The sequence below is a fragment of the Heptranchias perlo genome, chromosome 7, assembly GCF_035084215.1.
Source record: "Heptranchias perlo isolate sHepPer1 chromosome 7, sHepPer1.hap1, whole genome shotgun sequence".
Lineage (NCBI taxonomy): Eukaryota > Metazoa > Chordata > Chondrichthyes > Hexanchiformes > Hexanchidae > Heptranchias > Heptranchias perlo.
Genome location: NC_090331.1, coordinates 42749212 through 42767328, shown reverse-complemented (window position 1 = coordinate 42767328; position 18117 = coordinate 42749212). Strand labels below are relative to the sequence as shown.

At 40.8% G+C, this 18117-nt stretch overlaps 1 protein-coding gene across 2 annotated transcripts in view; it reads right to left on the bottom strand.

Annotated features, from left to right (window-relative positions):
• Window positions 1-6714: 6714 nt before the first annotated feature.
• The window catches only part of itgb6 (integrin, beta 6), a 70698-nt gene continuing 59295 nt past the window's right edge, over window positions 6715-18117 (bottom strand). The window contains exons 15-16 of one of the 2 annotated variants that reach the window (XM_067987395.1): window positions 16285-16401; window positions 6715-6968 (exon numbers count right to left, since the gene is read on the bottom strand). In XM_067987395.1, the coding sequence (XP_067843496.1) occupies window positions 16306-16401 (96 nt within the window). In that variant the 3' untranslated portion in view covers window positions 6715-6968; window positions 16285-16305. Of the gene's footprint in view, window positions 16402-18117 lie in introns of both variants that reach the window. The other variant, XM_067987394.1, reaches the window with a different exon arrangement.

Here is an 18117-nt window from a genome sequence, read left to right as displayed (position 1 = left end):
TCAGTGACTCAGTCAGTTGTTTCAGTATGGAAATGACACTAGCATCTAGCCGACAATATGGAAGATTGCCCAAGTATGTCATATCCACAAAGAACAGCATAAATGTAACCAAGCCAATTACTAACCTATCAGAGTCTTGTATGAGGTTTATACAACACTCTTTGAAAAGTAGTTTTAAGAAAAATCTTTAACAAGGAGTCCATTTCAACTTCCAGAACACCAAAATTAGATTGAAAGAGTCAAAGAAACGAGAAAATTGCTTCTGTAATGGTGTTCTACAACTTATGCCTTTAGTGTGGTTAAATACAAGTGAGATAACATCAAATGTGCTTGTGACATCTAAAAGCTAAACATAAATCTTCAACCGACTTATTATTCTCATACTGAAACTCATCCAATTTGGAGACCTTTTGATGTTACCTAATTGGAAACACAATCATCTATAAAACAGTTGGAGTATTAGCTGGAACCTGGGATCTTCATGCTCTATAGGGCTCAGCTATTCACTGCCTTGAGCAAACAGGATAGCAAGTGTATTTGTACTTTATTTAAAAATGTAATTTATTGTCGAGTTCTCATCATATTTCAGATATTCACAAAGTCTCATTGTATAACAAAAGAAGTACAAACTGTACATTTAGAACTCAGTTATGAAATGTCTGTGATTTCATTACATAACATGAAAATCCTGCACAGTTGTAGATATAAACTATTGTCTAATTATTCATACCTTTCACACTCAAACACTTTTAAAATACCTTCACCAAAGCATTACTTAATTTACATATGAAAAGATCATTCCTTTATTCATGAACAATTCTGACTATTAATTCATTGCTTTTAACAAAACTAACTTGTCTGCAGAAAGGTATTTACTTTGGCTTTTTCTCTGTAGATATTTTCTAAAGCTACAAAAAAGCTATGTTATTTTGGACATTCTTATGCAACTTGATGGAGGAAAATATTAAGTAACTCAAAATTTATGCCGTCTGGACTTAAAAAAACATCTTGGAGAATTGGCTTTCCTCCAGAGTTGAGGTTATTTTGTCAGCCTTCCTTAAGCCCAGTCAAACCTCCTCACAACTGGGCCACAGTAACAAGCTCATAATGTACCCACTATATTAACCCACAGCAAACCCATTATTTTAGTCCAGAAATGATAGAGATAAAGGATTTCTATCTGAAGAAAACTTCTCAATGTTATGCAAATTCATTCCAGCTGTAGGAGAACCCAACCTTTTCCAGGTGCCTTGACCCTTCCACCCAAGAGGCTCCTTCATAAGTCTCTTTGAGGCTCAGGAATTCCATTGTTTATAGTCATCAGTGAAGTAAGACCCTTTCCTGAGGCTACATTTACATAGTAGCTAATTATAACATTTGTATGGTCATGGTTCAGCTCACTTAAAGAGTTCTACATCGCTTAAAGCACAAAATATTACAGCGGATCTTTATTTTCGATCAGTAAAACATCTTATCAGGTTTTTCGATGTCTGCCTCTCTTTTGTTTTGCGACACATTTTCATGCAAATTGTTGTCCCATAAAAAATGGTTTATCTCAAAAAAAGAAAACCAGTCTGACCTCTGAAAGATGTGATGACCTGTTAAAAGCTATCAACCAGCCTCTAATTACCCTGAGGCAGTGCATGTTTTAACCTTAAAGGGATACCCAGGTTTCACACAGCTATGTTTTAGCAGCAGAATAATACATGTAATATACATTGCATGGTATAATGCCCCTATCTTCTAAAGAAGCATATTCTCTGACCTACCCTGAGTAGTGTCATGGGAGATCTGCTGGTTTATAAAATATTGAAACCTACAAAATTTTGATAGTGTGTGTTAGAAAATATTCATTGATTTACTACAAGAGATTAGTGGAAAGTATTTTGTTCAGCATTGTTTTTAAGATACACATTATAGCACTCATCGTGATCTTTTACCCCATTTAGTTTTTACTTAGGCCTACAATATCAAAATTACATCTTTTTAAGTCCATCCTCCAGCATATTGTTATTTATTGCCTTTTGAAAATGAATCAAATGCAGATTTGAATTAACCAGTTTGGGCAGCTGATGCCCTACCCCTGCAATGTTACATGGTTATGACTGTAGTGACATATCTTTTAGCTTAATGATCGGATACAGGAAGAAAAATGTAGCCTGATTTCAGTTTTCCTTAATGATGGATCGTCCACATAACATTTATATTAGTGTCATGAACAGGTGCAAAAAATAATCAATAAGGTTAATGGAATGCTGGCCTTTATATCTAGAAGACTGGAGTACAAGGGGGCAGAAGTTATGCTGCAGCTATACAAAACCCTGGTTAGACTGCACCTGGAGTACTGTGAGCAGTTCTGGGCACCGCACCTTTGGAAGGACATATTGGCCTTGGAGGGAGTGCAGCGTAGGTTTACTAGAATGATACCCAGACTTCAAGGATTAAGTTACGAGGAGAGATTACACAAATTGGGGTTGTATTCTCTCGAGTTTAGAAGGTTAAGGGGTGATCTGATCGAAGTTTAAAAGATATTAAGGGGAACGGACAGGGTGGATAGAGAGAAACTATTTCCACTGGTTGGGGATTCTAGGAGTAGGGGGCACAGTCTAAAAATTAGAGCCAGACCTTTCAGGAGTGAGATTAGAAAACATTTCTACACACAAAGGGTGGTAGAAGTTTGGAACTCTCTTCCGCAAACGGCAATTGATACTAGCTCAATTGCTAAATTTAAATGTGAGATAGATAGCTTTTTGGCAACCAAAGGTATTAAGGGATATGGGCCAAAGGCAGGTATATGGAGTTAGATCACAGATCAGCCATATTCAGCACGAGGGGCTGAATGGCCTACTCCTGTTCCTATGTTCCGATATTTAAACCTTCTGTGTCAGAATTCAGTTTGAGATTATTGATGAAAAATAATAATCCACAGCATAAATTGATCAGTTCAGTAAGATATGGGGGAAAGCCAATCAACTGCCTAATTGAGGATAAATGAATTGATGCTTCTTTGCAGCACCTGTAAGAATTTAATTTTCATCTTAATACAGAGTCTACAGAGAAATATAGGAACTGATTTTCATCCCACTACCACTCCGTTTACAGTTAAAAGCGGATGGTGGAAAGATCTACCCCTGAAGGTCCACCTGTTTCGAGTAGACCTGGATTTAGGCAATAAGAACTCCTGTGTAAGCACCCTCAATAAAGTATGCAAATTGGGGTCAAATGGCGCAGTTAAGACCCCAATGCCATTTTTGTCTTTACCCAAATTGCTTTTGCCAGTTCCACAACCAGTGGTATAAACTGGGAGGCAGTCATTTCCAGCAATATTTGAAGCGATCCTCATTTCCTTTCAGCTAAAATGTTGCAAAGATCTAGGAGACATTTTGCCCAGAGTGATGGTGTTTTTTTGCTACTTACTTAGTTTAAAGTGCTTATAGAGGCTGTGAAAACTCTTAAGAGGCTTCTGGCAATGCAATTTTTATCTTCATGGGGTTTCTTCTGGCATTCCACTGTAGCTGAAGGACAGGGAGGAGGAGATAGAGCTGCAGTGCAGGGAGGCCAAATAGAAGGAAGCATACTCGCAGGAATCTTCATCCTCCCAACAGAGTGTATAGGCCCAGGATAACATACCTCCAGTTCTCCGAGGGGCAGTGCATAACGAGGCCGAACTTCTCTAGGGAGGTTGCCACAGAGTTATGTCACCTCCTGCAACTTTCAATATTCATGTCAACCAATAATGCAGAGTAACCAACTACTACAGGAATACCCTCTGCATATACGGATGTCAAAAAATTCATCATTTTACTTACTTACAGAAATGACTACACACTAATTATCACATTGGTGTGAGCACATAGTGGCTGTCTTAAGTGCTCTCTTAGCTACTCTAGTGATCCTATGAAGTGCACCCCCAATGGCTTCAGCATGTGAGGTGGCAGGATGCTGCGGCTCTACCAAGGGTTCTTGAGATGCTTGTGTTCAACGGCCTTGAGGAGCTTGGGCCTCAGCGAATCCAGTTGCAGACTCAGCAAATTGCTGTCTGCCAGGGGCAATCTGGCTAAGTTGGCTTTTTGGCACCGGGGTAGGCATTGGTTCAGGTGCTGTCATCCTGAGATAGGGAAACACGTTCCATTCCCATTGCACCACCGCCCTGCTATCATGTTGCTGCTCAGAACTCCTACTAATCTGCAGGAGAGCAGACAGTAGGACTGTCTATTATCCGATCCGTCTAGATCCGATTGAAGCCCCTACCCTTTCAGTCTCCTAGCCTGTCGAAAGCGGAGGGGAAGGTGGAGCCCAGAGCTAACATTGGCTCAGTGTAAGCGTCTACAGAGGCTGCATAATCCTGCAAGAAGGGCTCAGTTTAAGCATACATTGAGGTAACCACACACTCCATGGTTGATTACAGAATGTCGATGTCATGTCCGAGAACCCCACACAAGTTGGTAATGGATCTCCCTACTCTCCAGAATGTTGTGGCAGCTTCCTGGCAGGCTGTCCAATTCGTTGAGTAATTACTGGTGCACAGAAAGTATTTTTATTTCAAAGGCTGAGCCCCCTAAAGTCTGCATCTCTCTCCTCATAAGAAGAACTAGGGATGCAAGCTTGTCCTCCAGTGAGCTGTTTCCTGGGCTGTCCTTTCCACCTGCATCTGCTCCTGTTCACTTGTGCTTGGTGAATCACCCAGTGCAGACCCCTCTAACTCACTATCTATGCCACACAGTGTGCTGGTGACTGGAAGGATGAGAGTAATGATGATAGAGGTTCTTCCCCACTTCAATCTGTGTGCCTGCAGGACCTGAGTTATCTGAAATAACTAAAATAGAACAGAGAGACAAAGGTTAGCATGGAATGGCAAGAGTAAGCAGTACAGCTTCATCATCTCCAATGCTGCGTGTCATCTCTCTTTACCAGTGAAGTTGATGACTGTCTCCTCCATTGATGTCAGAGTTTGTAGTCTAACGGACAGCTTCCTGCTCTTGTATGCCTCTTCTGGTTGTGTGCCACTTTCTCTTGCAAGAAGACTGGTATTGTTAGTGTGTGCCCTTTTGAAGGGTTTTGAAGATGTGTGAGGCAGCTTAGCATGGTGTGTATGATGAGAGGAAGAATCAACAAATGTGCCAAGAGGGGGAAGTAGTTGTGATGGCAGCAGCAGGTTTTGAGTGAGTGCAAGTTGAAGTCCCGTGTGATTGGAGGAGAGGCATGGGAAGCAAGGGAGGGAAGGATTGATCGTGCTGTAGCTAGAGTAGGGTGGTACAGGGCTGAACAGAGATTAGAGAGATGTGAAGGGGAGTCTTACCTTGGCAATCCTGGTGAAGTCGTTAAATTTCTTCCTTCACTGTAGCCAGATCCTTACAAGAATGATTCTGGCATTGACCAGCTCAGCCACCGCTCTCCAATGCTGCTGGCTAATTTGATGGACCTGTTGCCTATCGGAAGGAACGAGGACTTCCTGTTTCTCACTTACTCCACAAGCACCTCAATGGCTGCATCAGAGAATTGAGAGGTGGGGGGGGCGGGTGCGGGTGGAGGGAGGCAGGACAATGTTATGCTGCATGCTTCTTTAATAACTTGCTTTCCACTGACCACCTTTCAAAAGTGCACCTCCCTTTTAGGGGCTGCAGTCTGCCTTTAAGTGATAGCCAATTCGCCGGACATCCTGCCCTTCGAATTGGCAAGCTGCAAGGAGTGTGATTAGTGCTGGCAGCATACCTGTTGTATTTAAATGAGGCTTGACCACGAAAATTGACCAAGCCTCCTGCCAGCGTCATTGGGTGGCCGGAGCTAACACCACGCCTACCATCTGCCTGATGTATACTCCAAATAAAAATTGACCCTTTAGTGTGGAATTTCTTCTCAAACAATGACCAACATGAAATATGAGATATGACCCTTTGAGAACTGTTGAATAATTAAGGACAAAGAGTTTGCTTGAGTCAAGAAAGGGTCTGATTAATATGTAGATATGTGATTTAATTCATGATAGATGAATACAATATATATTTTCTCTTTTGTCAATGTTATTGTTTTGTTATTGAGCATGTTTAAGTTCTTTTGTAATTTATGATTTTAGAAAATGTTTTTTTTAGAATTATATTTATATGTCCTGTATATTTTTGATCATGTAATTACAATTAAAAAAATCTTTAAGAAAACTTTGAGCTTCAATTAACTGTTGACATAACAAGCCAATGTCGGCTGTATCTTTGATTGTTGCTGCTGTGAGACACATTTAGACTTTGGTGAATTCTATTTATTCAGTCTGTTGATAATTCATCAAATTAAATTATAATAGTTCATCCAGCCTAGGCCAGGCTTTTAATTTAAGTGCGGGAGTGTGAGGTTGTGCAACCTTAATCACTTTCATCAAGCTGCTCTATCTTTTTCTTTTCTAAATACATAGACCAAAATTTTCAACTACATAGCTATTCTACAAAACAAAAAGCTCCCACTGATACATGACAATATCTAATACCTGTTTTGACAACTATAATAATTAATCAAGAATAATATAAAAACCCAACTGGATTACTAATACCCTTCAGGGAAGAGAACCTACTATCCTTCCCAGTCTGGCCTATATGTAACTCCCATCCCACTCTACATGGTTGACTGTTATGCCCTCAGGACAACTATGGACAGGCAGAGAGTATTGCCTTGCCAGCGTTGTCCACATTCCAACAGCATATTAAAGAAAAATGTCAACAGGGTCTATTTACAAACAAGAATTTTATTTCCACACAACTGAAAACATTTATTTGAGAGCATGACATTCATCTTTCAAAGATGGCTAATATGTGACATGTGTGACCATTATTCTTAAGGTCCAGCCTTTGATGAAAACAAAAATTGCATTAACTAGTGATGCAGTAATTATTTCTTTGCAACAATATAGTATAAAAACAAATTGAAAAATACATAAACACCTATGTACAGAAAGCAATAAACGTGTGGCATCTTTGAAGTATCTAGAAGCAGAATAAATAAATTTGATCAGTCTTGTTATGTGCAATTGTTCTCAATGAAGCCTACAATAATAATTCAGAACTAGAATCCAAATATTTAGAAAGTATACAGAATCTTTTTTGCTATTAATGTCTGTACTATGGCAATGCCAAGCATTTTTGCGGCACAAGCACTCAGCTGTATCATGCTGCCAATTGGAAATGTGATTCTGCTGCAGTCTGTAGTTAGTTGTTTATGTCTAAGACCTGCACGAGAATCCTGTGGATGATTGCCATGTTCTACATTATTGCACAAGATCAGCAGAATTTGTCAGACCAATACTGTAGAATAGTACAAATTCATCTTTAATATCCTAAATATGCCTTCAATGATCAAGTTACTTGGTGTGTCTCATTATATGGTCTGTGCTATGTCATGACTCAGAGTTTTATCTTTGAATAACAAAGTTACAAAAAAAAGTTAAAATCTACCAGCCACCAGCTAGCTCTTTATTATTCAATTTCTTGCATATATCTGATTATGTAAGACTAAGGGTCTGTGGTTGAAGCCACTGGAAGTGGCACACACTTACATAATAATCAGGACATCACATGTCAACTTCTTATGGGAATGAATGAAGATGATCACTCATTGCAAGTGCTTAAATGAGTACAGTGAATAGCGCTGAGGAGAGTGGGGAAATCAGAAACAGCAATGGACCACTGTTTGGTTCTCATCTGGGAGGGGGCAGGAACAATGAAAATCGTATAACAATTAACCCTTCTGAGTGCAGCAGAGATGTACTATCAAATGGTTTGCTCCTCCTGTCTGTTTGATGGCCATAAGGTGCCTATTGTGGTTAACTTAACTTAAACCAGCAAACTATAATTCACTAGAACATGTCACTTCAAAGTCGTCTTTGTTTGATTAATACTGCTGCAAAGTGGCATTAATCCCCACATATAATGATTACTAGTGCAACTTAATAGCAGAATGAAATAATTGTGTCTTCAACTTGCTGCTGAATCTCAGGTGAGCACATGGTGATTGTATACCACCCTACAACACAGTGAGTGACAATAGGCGACTTCAGAGTTTCCCAAACTATTCTTGCTGAGTTCCCCTTTGGAGATTCATGTCCCTCTCTTTCTGAGAAACAGTATTTTTACATAATTAATGTTAGTGTAGATATAGCTGGTAACCAAAAATACTAATGTAGTTTTATCACCTTAGCTGTTTAAATTCTACTCCCTTACAATTTTGGGTTTTAATATGAAGTCCAATCACATCATTAGCACTTAACTGCGAGGAAATTCCTCATATCTGCTCCCCTTTGGTGGTGTTACGTTGCCGGATGTGCAACGGAAGTTCCATTTACGCGTGTAAACGGGGTTTTCACCGCACAACTGGTGAAGTAATGCCAGCAAAGCGTGAGCCGAAACAAGCAATTTTCTGGCCACTATAAATGTAACCAACTTCACTGAAAGGAAAACTGTGAGCATCTCCTTTCAGTGTGAGCTGGGCCCAGGATGAACAATCCTCTGCAGATTGAACTAGAATGGGTCTGTGGTCAGATTGTTTGGGGGGTGGAACAGGGAATAATGAATTGTTGGGTTGCTTTGGAGGAGGTAAAACATAAGTTTAATTTTTTTGTGCAAACGTCGAGAACCCATGAGTGAGGTTGTCATTATTAATTTATTTCTTAATTTTAAATAACACGAAGAAAGCAGCAACATGAAATCCAAGCAGGAAAAAATAAACTTTCCAGAAAGTTGCAGAGCATTAGGCAATAAAATAATTTTTGAGGCCAAGACAAGTTTTTAAAGGAGGGCTGTTTATCTATTGTCTCTAAACATCATGGGGACCCAAGGATCACGATGCAGGCACAAAAAAATGGATGCTTCCCAGAGACGCAGAATTTGGGACAAAGAACCTTTTAACAGATTTCTGAAGCAGAGTCGGGGTGGGGTGGGGCGGGTGGGGGTGGGGGATGGCAGTGGGAGCACCCTTCATGCTGCTATTTATTTATGGCAATAGAGACCCCAGGGCTCATGAACACTTCCAAAAATAAGTTTATGCTGCACAGAGGTACAGACCAGAGGCAAACAACTTGCAGGAAAATGCAAATGGTAAATATTCCGCTGCTCCTTTGGTTTAAAATATTTTAATTAAACGTTTTTTATGACCAATAGCTTCCGATGTTTTTATTTATTTTTTGATTAGTTAATTATCAACCAGAACAACAGTATAAAAAGAAATACATTTTAATTATGAATAAGAGGATAACTGCAGTTCGCTATATAAGTCAATTTTTAGTAAATAAATATTTTAATCAACCAGTTGAGTATCATTTCAATTTGTTTCCTGTACAGCTTTGTCCCACGTTAACCCCATTGTCCTTAGCTCGAAGTATTTCTTTACCTCTTTCAAAATATTAATGCATTAAGGTTAAAAGGAAAGAAAGTAAATCTGGATCCATCTGTAAAAATCTAGCTTTCACAGTTCTCAACAACATAACTTGACATTTAACCAGGAATGCTGGAGAAAATTCTGTTAATTCAGCTGTGGAACATGTATGAAATTTGAACATCATGACTCCATGAAACTGTAGAAAATGCCAATGTCGTCACAAGACTTAGGGCACTAAATTGGGCCGTGTACTGCCCGTTGTTTCGGTGCCACACGGCCTCTCTGACATCCAAGATGGCGTCTTGGATGTGCACACACATTTCTTGCGTGACGTGTGTATGATGCCATCTTGGTAAAGGAGTTAGCGCAGGCGCAGCTAACGAATGCTGGAATCATGTAAAGTAGGGAGAAAATGGCTTCAATCAGTGTGCAACGCTGATTTAAAGTGATATACACCATTTTGGGACAGAACGCTCAACTCAACGCACAGTCTTAACCCCGACCATCTGAACGTGTCTTAGAGTGACTGCAGGACCCCCCACCAGCGCTATTTAGAGGGACCAGGCAGGATGTACAGGTTATTGGCTGGATTATTGCCTCTGGCTGCCGAGACATTTGTAACTATTTTTGGAGGTCTGCTACACTTGAATACTAGGACGTGGGGACATAGCCTAACATTTAGAGCCAGGACATGCAGGACTGAAGTTAGCAAATGTTTCTACACGCAAAGGGTGGGAGACATTTGGAACACTCTTCTGCACACGGCAGTTGATGCTAGCTCACTTGTGAATGATAAATCTGAGATTGATAGATTTCTGTGAACCGGTGGTATTAAGGGATATGGGCCTAAGACGGGTATATGGAGTTAGGTCACAGGTCCATCATGATCTCATTGAATGGTGGAACAGACTCAAGGGGCTAAATGCCACGGCCACTTGCTGCCTCTTGATATGTGCCACCTTCTCCTGCAAGAAAGCGGGATGTGTACCTTGGTGATGTGCCTGTCATGGTTGAATAGCTGCCAGTGTGCGTGGCCTGTGAGTTATGGGTGGGCGGCTTGAAACAATGGTAATGTGCAAGGGTGAGAGGAAGCATCTGATTGGAAGAGTTAAGTACTGATGGAAAGAGTTTATTGGTATGTGGGTGATGGGGGGTGTAGTGCGTGGTGCAGTTGGTAGGAGACACCACTTGACCGTTGACCTCACTCACCTTGCCCACTCATGTCAAAGCATTGAACTTAATTGAACTGTTCATGATGCTGTGCACCTGGCATTGACTTCATCCCCCGCTGCCTCCCAATGTCTTTTGAGTGCTTATCTGGAGGGCCTCTTGCCCCCTCCCCCACCACCCCACAACTGCGGATATAGGATGTCCCTCCTTCTGTCCACCTCTTGCACTAAGGTCTCTAGTACATCAGCAGAGAACCTTGGTGCAAGCACTCTCGCAGGCATGGTAGCAACTCAGATCAGCAGATTGGTGGGGTCTGGCTTGCAGATTGGAGGATGTGGGATTTAGTGGAGCCCAACCTTTATTCAATGTTTTAACATAACTCATCAGTGTGTAAACATAGGAATGGGTTCTGCATCTGTGTTTTACGTGTGCGATGTCTGATCTCTGTTCAGACTCCATGCAGACATTAGACTGTTATTTTCAGCAAAATAACAGGTACCAGATACCTTTAAGAGATTTCGAAGAAACATCCTCCCTTTAAGAGATTGAGCTCCATCTGGTGGTGGAAAGTGCAAATTGCATTGATTCCACATGCAAGGCCTGGAGAGGAACACTGATTGCAGGTAAGTACTCCCTTGGGTCCAAACTTGCATCCTGCCTGCGCAGGGTCCATCGGGTGCGGGGTGGCAGCACATGACGCTAACACTGCCCCAAACGGACCCTTATCAAACTTTTCCCCCTTAGTCTTTTCAAAGGGAACTTGCAGGCCCAAGAGATTATGTTCTCTCAGTTTAAAAAAGATAATGAAATGCAAGGAAACAAAATGACATTGATGGCGCAGAATTTCCCAAAACAGGGATTTTGCCTTCTAGTCTAAGTCACTGTATATTTGCTTCAACCAAACTTCGCGATAGAATTTTCAAAAGCAGGCTTTGGCATTTGAATTTCAGTGCATATAGGGACTATGAAACTGTAACACAAATGCACAGCATATAAAAAAACAAATCTTTTGCTGCATTCAACTAGGATTTGACTATTCGGTTAAATAATAAACATAGAAACATAGAAAATAGGAGCAAGAGTAGGCCATTCGGCCCTTCGGGCCTGCTCCGCCATTCAAAATGATCATAGCTGATCATCTAACTCAGTACCCTGTTCCTGCTTTTTCCCCATATCCCTTGATCCCTTTAGCATTAAGAAATACATTTATCTCCTTCTTGAATATATTTAATGACTTGGCCTCCACTGCCTTCTGTGGTGGAGAATTCCACAGGTTCACCACCCTCTGAGTGAAGAAATTTCTCCTCATCTCGGTTTTAAATGGCATACCCCGTATCCTGAGACTGTGACCCCTGGTTTTGGACTCCCCAGCCATCGGGAACATCCTCCCTGCATCTAGTCTGTCTAGTCCTGTTAGAATTTTATATGTTTCGATGAGATCACCTCTCATTCTTCTAAACTCTAGTGAATATAGGCCCAGTTGACCCAATCTCTCCTCATATGTCAGTCCTGCCATCCCAGGAATCAGTCTGGTAAACCTTCATTGCACGTCCTCCATGGCAAGAACATCCTTCCTCAGATAAGGAGAGCAAAACTACACACAATACTCCAGATGTGGTCTCACCAAGGCCCTGTATAACTGCAGTAAGACATCCCTGCTCCTGTACTCAAATCCCCTTGTAATGAAGGCCAACATACCATTCGCCTTCCTAACTCCTTGCTGCATCTGAATGCTCGCTTTCAGCGAGGTGTACAAGGACACCCAGGTCTCGTTGCACCTCCCCTTTTCCCAATCTATCACCATTCAGATAATAATCTGCCTTTCCGTTTTTACAACCAAAGTGGATAACCTCACATTTATCCACGTTATACTGCATTTGCCATGTTCTTGCCCACTCACCCAACTTGTCTAAATCACATTGGAGCCTCTTTGCATCCTCCTCACAGCTCACATTCCAGCTCAGCTTTGTGTCATCTGCAAACTTGGAAATGTTACATTTAGTTCCCTCATCCAAATCATTGATCTATATTGTGAATAGCTGGGGCCCAAGCACTGATCCCTGCGGTACCCCACTAGTCACTGCCTGCCACCCGGAAAAAGACACGTTTATTCCTACTCTCTGTTTTCTGTCTGTCAACCAATTCTCAGTCCATGCCAGTATATTCCCCCCAATCCCATGTGCTTTAATTTTGCACACTAACCTCTTGTGTGGGACCTTATCAAAAGCCTTCTGAAAATCCAAATACACCACATCCACTGGTTCTCCCCTATCTATTCTACCAGTTACATCCTCAAAAAATTCCAGTAGATTTGTTAAGCATGATTTCCCTTTCATAAACCCATGCTAACTTTGTCCAATCCTGTTAATGCCCTCTAAGTGTTCTGTTATCACATCTTTTATAGTAGACTCTAGCATTTTCCCCACTACTGATGTGAGGCTAACTGGTCTGTAATTCCCTGTTTTTCCTCTCCCTCCTTTTTTAAATAGTGCGGTTACATTTGCCACCATCCAATCTGTAGGAACTGTTTCAGAGTCTATAGAATTTTGGAAGATGGTCACCAATGCATCCACTAGTTCCAGGGCCTCTTCCTTTCGTACTCTGGGATGTAGATGACCAGGCCCTGGGGATTTGTCAGCCTTTAGCCCCATTAATTTCCCGAGCACTATTTTTATACTATTACTGGTTTCCTTCAGTTCCTCCCTCTCATTAGACCCTTGGTTCCCTAACATTTCTGGCAGGTTATTTGTGTCCTCCTTTGTGAAGACAGAACCAAAGTATGTGTTTAATTGTTCTGCCATTTCTTTATTCCCCATTATAATTTCCTTCATTTCTGACTATAAGGGACCGACATTTGACTTCACTAATCTTTTTCTTTTAAAAAGCTGTAACTACTTAATATTTTCCAAGAATGTTGCTCATGTTGCCCAGTTTCCAGCGCAGGGTGCTCAGAGGATATCATAGTAGGTACAGCCTAGGGGGAGGCCATTCTGCTCATTGTGCCTGTGCTGGCTCTTGAAAGTACTATCCAATTAGGACCACTCCCCTAATCTTTCTCCATAGCCCTGTAAATGTTTTCCCTTCAAGTATTTATCAAATTCCCTTTTGAAAGTTACTATTCAATATGCTTCCACCACCCTTTCAGGCAGTGCATTCCAATCATTACAATTTGCTGCGTAAAAAAATGTTTCTTCATGTCACCTCTGGCTCTTTTGCTGATCACATTAAATCTGTGTCCTGTCCCTCTGCCACTGGGAACAGTTTCTCCTTATTTACTCTATCAAAACCGTTCATGATTTTGAACACCTCTATCAAATCTCCCCTTAACCTTCTCTGCTATAAGGAGAACAACCCCAGCTTCTCCAGTCTCTCCACATAACTGAAGTCACTCATCCCCGGTACCATTCTAATAAATCTCTTCTGCACCCTCTCTAAGGCCTTTATATCCTTCCTAAAGTGTGGTGCCCAGAATTGAACACAACACTCCAGCTGCAGCCTAACCAATGTTTTATAAAGCTTTAGCATAACTTCCTTGCTTTTGTACTTTATGCCTCTGTTAATAGAGCCCAAGATTCCATATGCTTTTTTAACAGCCTTCTCAACTTGTCCTGCCATCTTCAAAGGTTTGTGTACGTGCACCCCCAGGTCTCTCTGTTCCTGCACCCCCTTTAAAATTGTACCATTTAATTTATATTGCCTCTCCTCATTCTTCCTACCAAAATGCATTACTTCACACTTCTCTGCGTTAAATTTCATCTGCCACGTGTCTGCCCATTTTGCCAGTCTGTCTATATCCTCCTGAAATCTGTAACTATCGTCCATATTATTTACTACATTTCCGAGTTTCATGTCATCTGCAAACTTTGAAATGATACCCTCTATACTCAAGTCCAGGTCATTAATATATATCAAGAAGATCAGTGGTCCTAATACTGACCCCTAGGGCACACCACTGTATACTTCATTCCAGTCTGAAAAACAACCGTTCACCTCTACTCTCTGCTTTCTGTCCCTTAGCCAATTTTGTATCCACGCTGCCACTGTCCCTTTAATCCCATATTTAGTCAGCTCATATGAGCAAACACAAATTTCACAATTTTTTTTGGCAAAATAGGCTATTGTCTTCTAATATGATCTGTTCTCTAGAAGGCTAGAAGCAGGCAAGACCTAAGGTATGTTCCACAATATATAGCCACATTATAACCCGCTAAAGTTGTAAGTACAATAGAAAGATTATAAAAATGGTACATTTCCTACTCCGTACTTACTTAATGACATAATTTATTCTTGTTTTTTTAAAGAAAACCTTGGCTTGATGTGGTGCCTGTGTAAAATTATCTTCCATATGCATTAAGATTCCCTCAACATTTGCTTGTAAGTTACTTTAACAGCTTTTTGCTCACCAATATTTGGCCTGATTTTTTGAGATGCAACTGTACCAGGACTTTAAATCTTTATCATTTAAAATTCTGATTCTATTATATTTGTACTACTTTTCTAGATTGCAATTGATCTTTGTAGTTTATATATCGCATTTTATAAAAAATTGAATACTAGTTGTGAAGTAATTTGCCATTGGTTTCTCTTTCTGATGGTTAGTATAAGCTGCTTTTATACAGCTGGATAATTGTTTAGTGCCACTAAATTTTAATTTAATTTTTTTAATGCTATAGGGAAATAACTAGTAGCATATAGATATGTAATTCATAAACACACAATAAAAAATGCATACACAGATTTATTTCCTATTTTTTCCCAAGTACCCGACTTAGCCCAGTAGTTTGTTAGAATCAAGAGATATCCATATGTATGAGAGATGATTTAAACATTATATAAACCAGAATTAACACAGCTATACTATGCTTTCCAACAGTACTCTCTTGAAACTTTGAACTCTTGCCTTCATTTCATACAGCTCGCTCAAAGTGTGGCTATGAGTAATGAAGTCAATTTTTCTAATTATCCTGCTTTGTGAAAAATTGCAAAAACTCTGCTTAATTGACATTTAACAATGACTTAACAAGCAACAATTTTCTGGTGAGTTAACCTTTGTTATAGGAGTAACACTTTGAGTAAAAACAGAAGTCACTGCTTTTTACCAGTTTTGCTCCATATTTTCCCTCACAACTATTTCTTCATTAAGCTTTACATACAGAGGAAAATGTGACTTCAATGCCTGGAAATTGCACTGAAATTCCTTTGTTCACTATTTTAGTGGAAGTGCCAATCCATTTGAAATCAATAGGGAACACTTCTGTTAAAATAGTGGACCAAAAAATTTGAAATGGATATGTTAAGTGTTCGTACAATAATATTTCAGAAAGTCATTTCCAAGCTTATATCTTTAGGCACATAAGAAATATATTACAGTACAGTAATAATTGAAAAAATACAAAATTGATCTTTCCACACAGAAACCAAAGGAATTGCAGTGCATTAGTGTTAAGAATTGGGGCGGTTATTTCAAAAGTTACAACCACATTACTAGAGAAGGTTTCTCAGAAACAGTTTTTCAAATTGGGAGGAAGTGCTTTTCTGTTGTTTATGCACTATAATAGCTTGAAACTTTAAGCCGTTGCTTACAAATGCCTTAATTTTCACAAACACTCTAATATATACAAAAATATTCAAAATATACACATGGTGTTGCCTCCTCTACATATAGGCAGACAAAAACCTGAAACATGCGTATAAATGTAGCCGTTCTAGACAAACACATAGAACATAAAAGTACATCAGGTCTGTTTACGTGAAACTTACAAATTTCCAATAAAGTAAGCATTAGTTCCCAATAGTAGTGACTTCCTTTTTTCCATAATTTTTGTAGGTCACATTCTTAAATGTGGAAGTTGACCCCCTGTAAAGTGGATTCGTACCCTGAAAAATAATAATCCAGTATGAAGTAACAGAAATATTTAATATATAATAAAAACAGAAAATGCTGGAAATATTCAGCAAGTCAGGCAGCATCTGTGAAGAAAGAAACAGAGTTAACATTTCAAGTCAATGACCTTTTGTCAGAACTGGAAGAAGATAAAGATTTAACAATTTTTAAGCACGTACAGAGCCAGGGAAAGTGGCGGGGGGGGGGGGGAGGAAGGGGAGGGGAGGAAAGAACAAAAGGGAAGGTCTGTGATAGGGTGGAGGGCAGGAGTGATTAAATGACAAAAGGGATGATGGTGCAAAGCATGGACGTTGGTAATGGAACAAGTAAAGAAACAAAAGATGTGTCTAGAGGAGCTGTAAATGGCAACATCAGAACCACTACCAGCACCTGCTGTCCGAAAAAATAAGAGCGGTGGTTATGATCTGATGTTATTGAAATCAATGTTGAGTCTGGAAGGTTGTAAAGTGCCTAATGGAAGGATGAGGTGCTGTTCCTCGAGTTTCTGTTGAGCTTCATTGGAACAGTGTGGGAGGCCGAGGACAGTGAGGTCAGAGTGGGAGTGGGACAGAGAATTAAAATGGCAAGTGACCGGAAGGTCAGGGTCATGTTTGTGAGCAGAGCGGAGGTGTACAGCAAAGCGATCACCCAATCTACGTTTTGTCTCCCCAGTGTAGAGGAGATCGCATCATGAGCAGCAAATACAGTATACTAAATTGAAAGAAGCACAAGTAAATTGTTGTTTCACCTGGAAGGAGTGTTTGGGGCCCTGGACGGTGGAAAGGGAGGATGTGAAAGGGCAGGTGTTGCATCTCCTGTGCTCATATGGGAAGGTGCCGTGGGAAGGAGAGTGGGTGTTGGAGGTGATGGAAAAGTGGACCAGGGTATCGCGGAGGGAGCGGTCCCTTCAGAATGCAGAAAGGGATGGGGAAGATGTGTTTGATAGCGTCATCACATTTGAGGTGGTGGAAATGGCAGAGGTTGAATGTGGAGGTTGGTGGGGTGGAAGGTCAGGACAAGGGGGACCCTATCATGGTTCTGAAAGGGAGGGAAAGAGAGGAGGTGAAAGGGAAGAAGTGCGGGAATGGGACGGACACGGTTGAGGGCCCTGTCAACTAACATGGAGGGGAATCCTCGGTTGAGGAAAAAGGAAGACATATCGGAAGCACCGGTGTGGGAGGTGGCATCGACATAACAGATGCGATGGAGACGGAGAAACTGGGAGAATGGAATAGAGTCCTTACAGGAAGTGGGGTGGGAGGAAGTGTAACCAAGGTAGCTGTGTGAGTTGGTGGGCTTATCGTAGATATGGGTTGACAGTCTATCCCCAGAAATGGAGACAGACAATTCGAGGAAGGGAAGGGAAGAGTCGGAGATGCATCATGTGAAGGTGAGGGAATGGTAGAAATTGGAAGCAAAGTTGATGAAATTTTCCAGTTCGGGGCGAGAGCAGGAAATGGCACCAATGCAGTCATTGATGTATCAGGAAAAGGGGTGAGGGAGGGGACCTATATACGACTGAAACAAAGAATGTTCCAGTATCTCACAAAAAGGCAGGCATAGCTAGGACCCATACAGATTCCCATCGCGACGCCTTTTATTTGGAGGAAGTGAGTGGAGTCAAAGAAGTTGTTCAATGTAAGAACAAGTTCAGCCAGGCGGAGGAGGGTGGTGGTGGATGAGGACTGGTTGGGCCTCTGTTCAAGGAA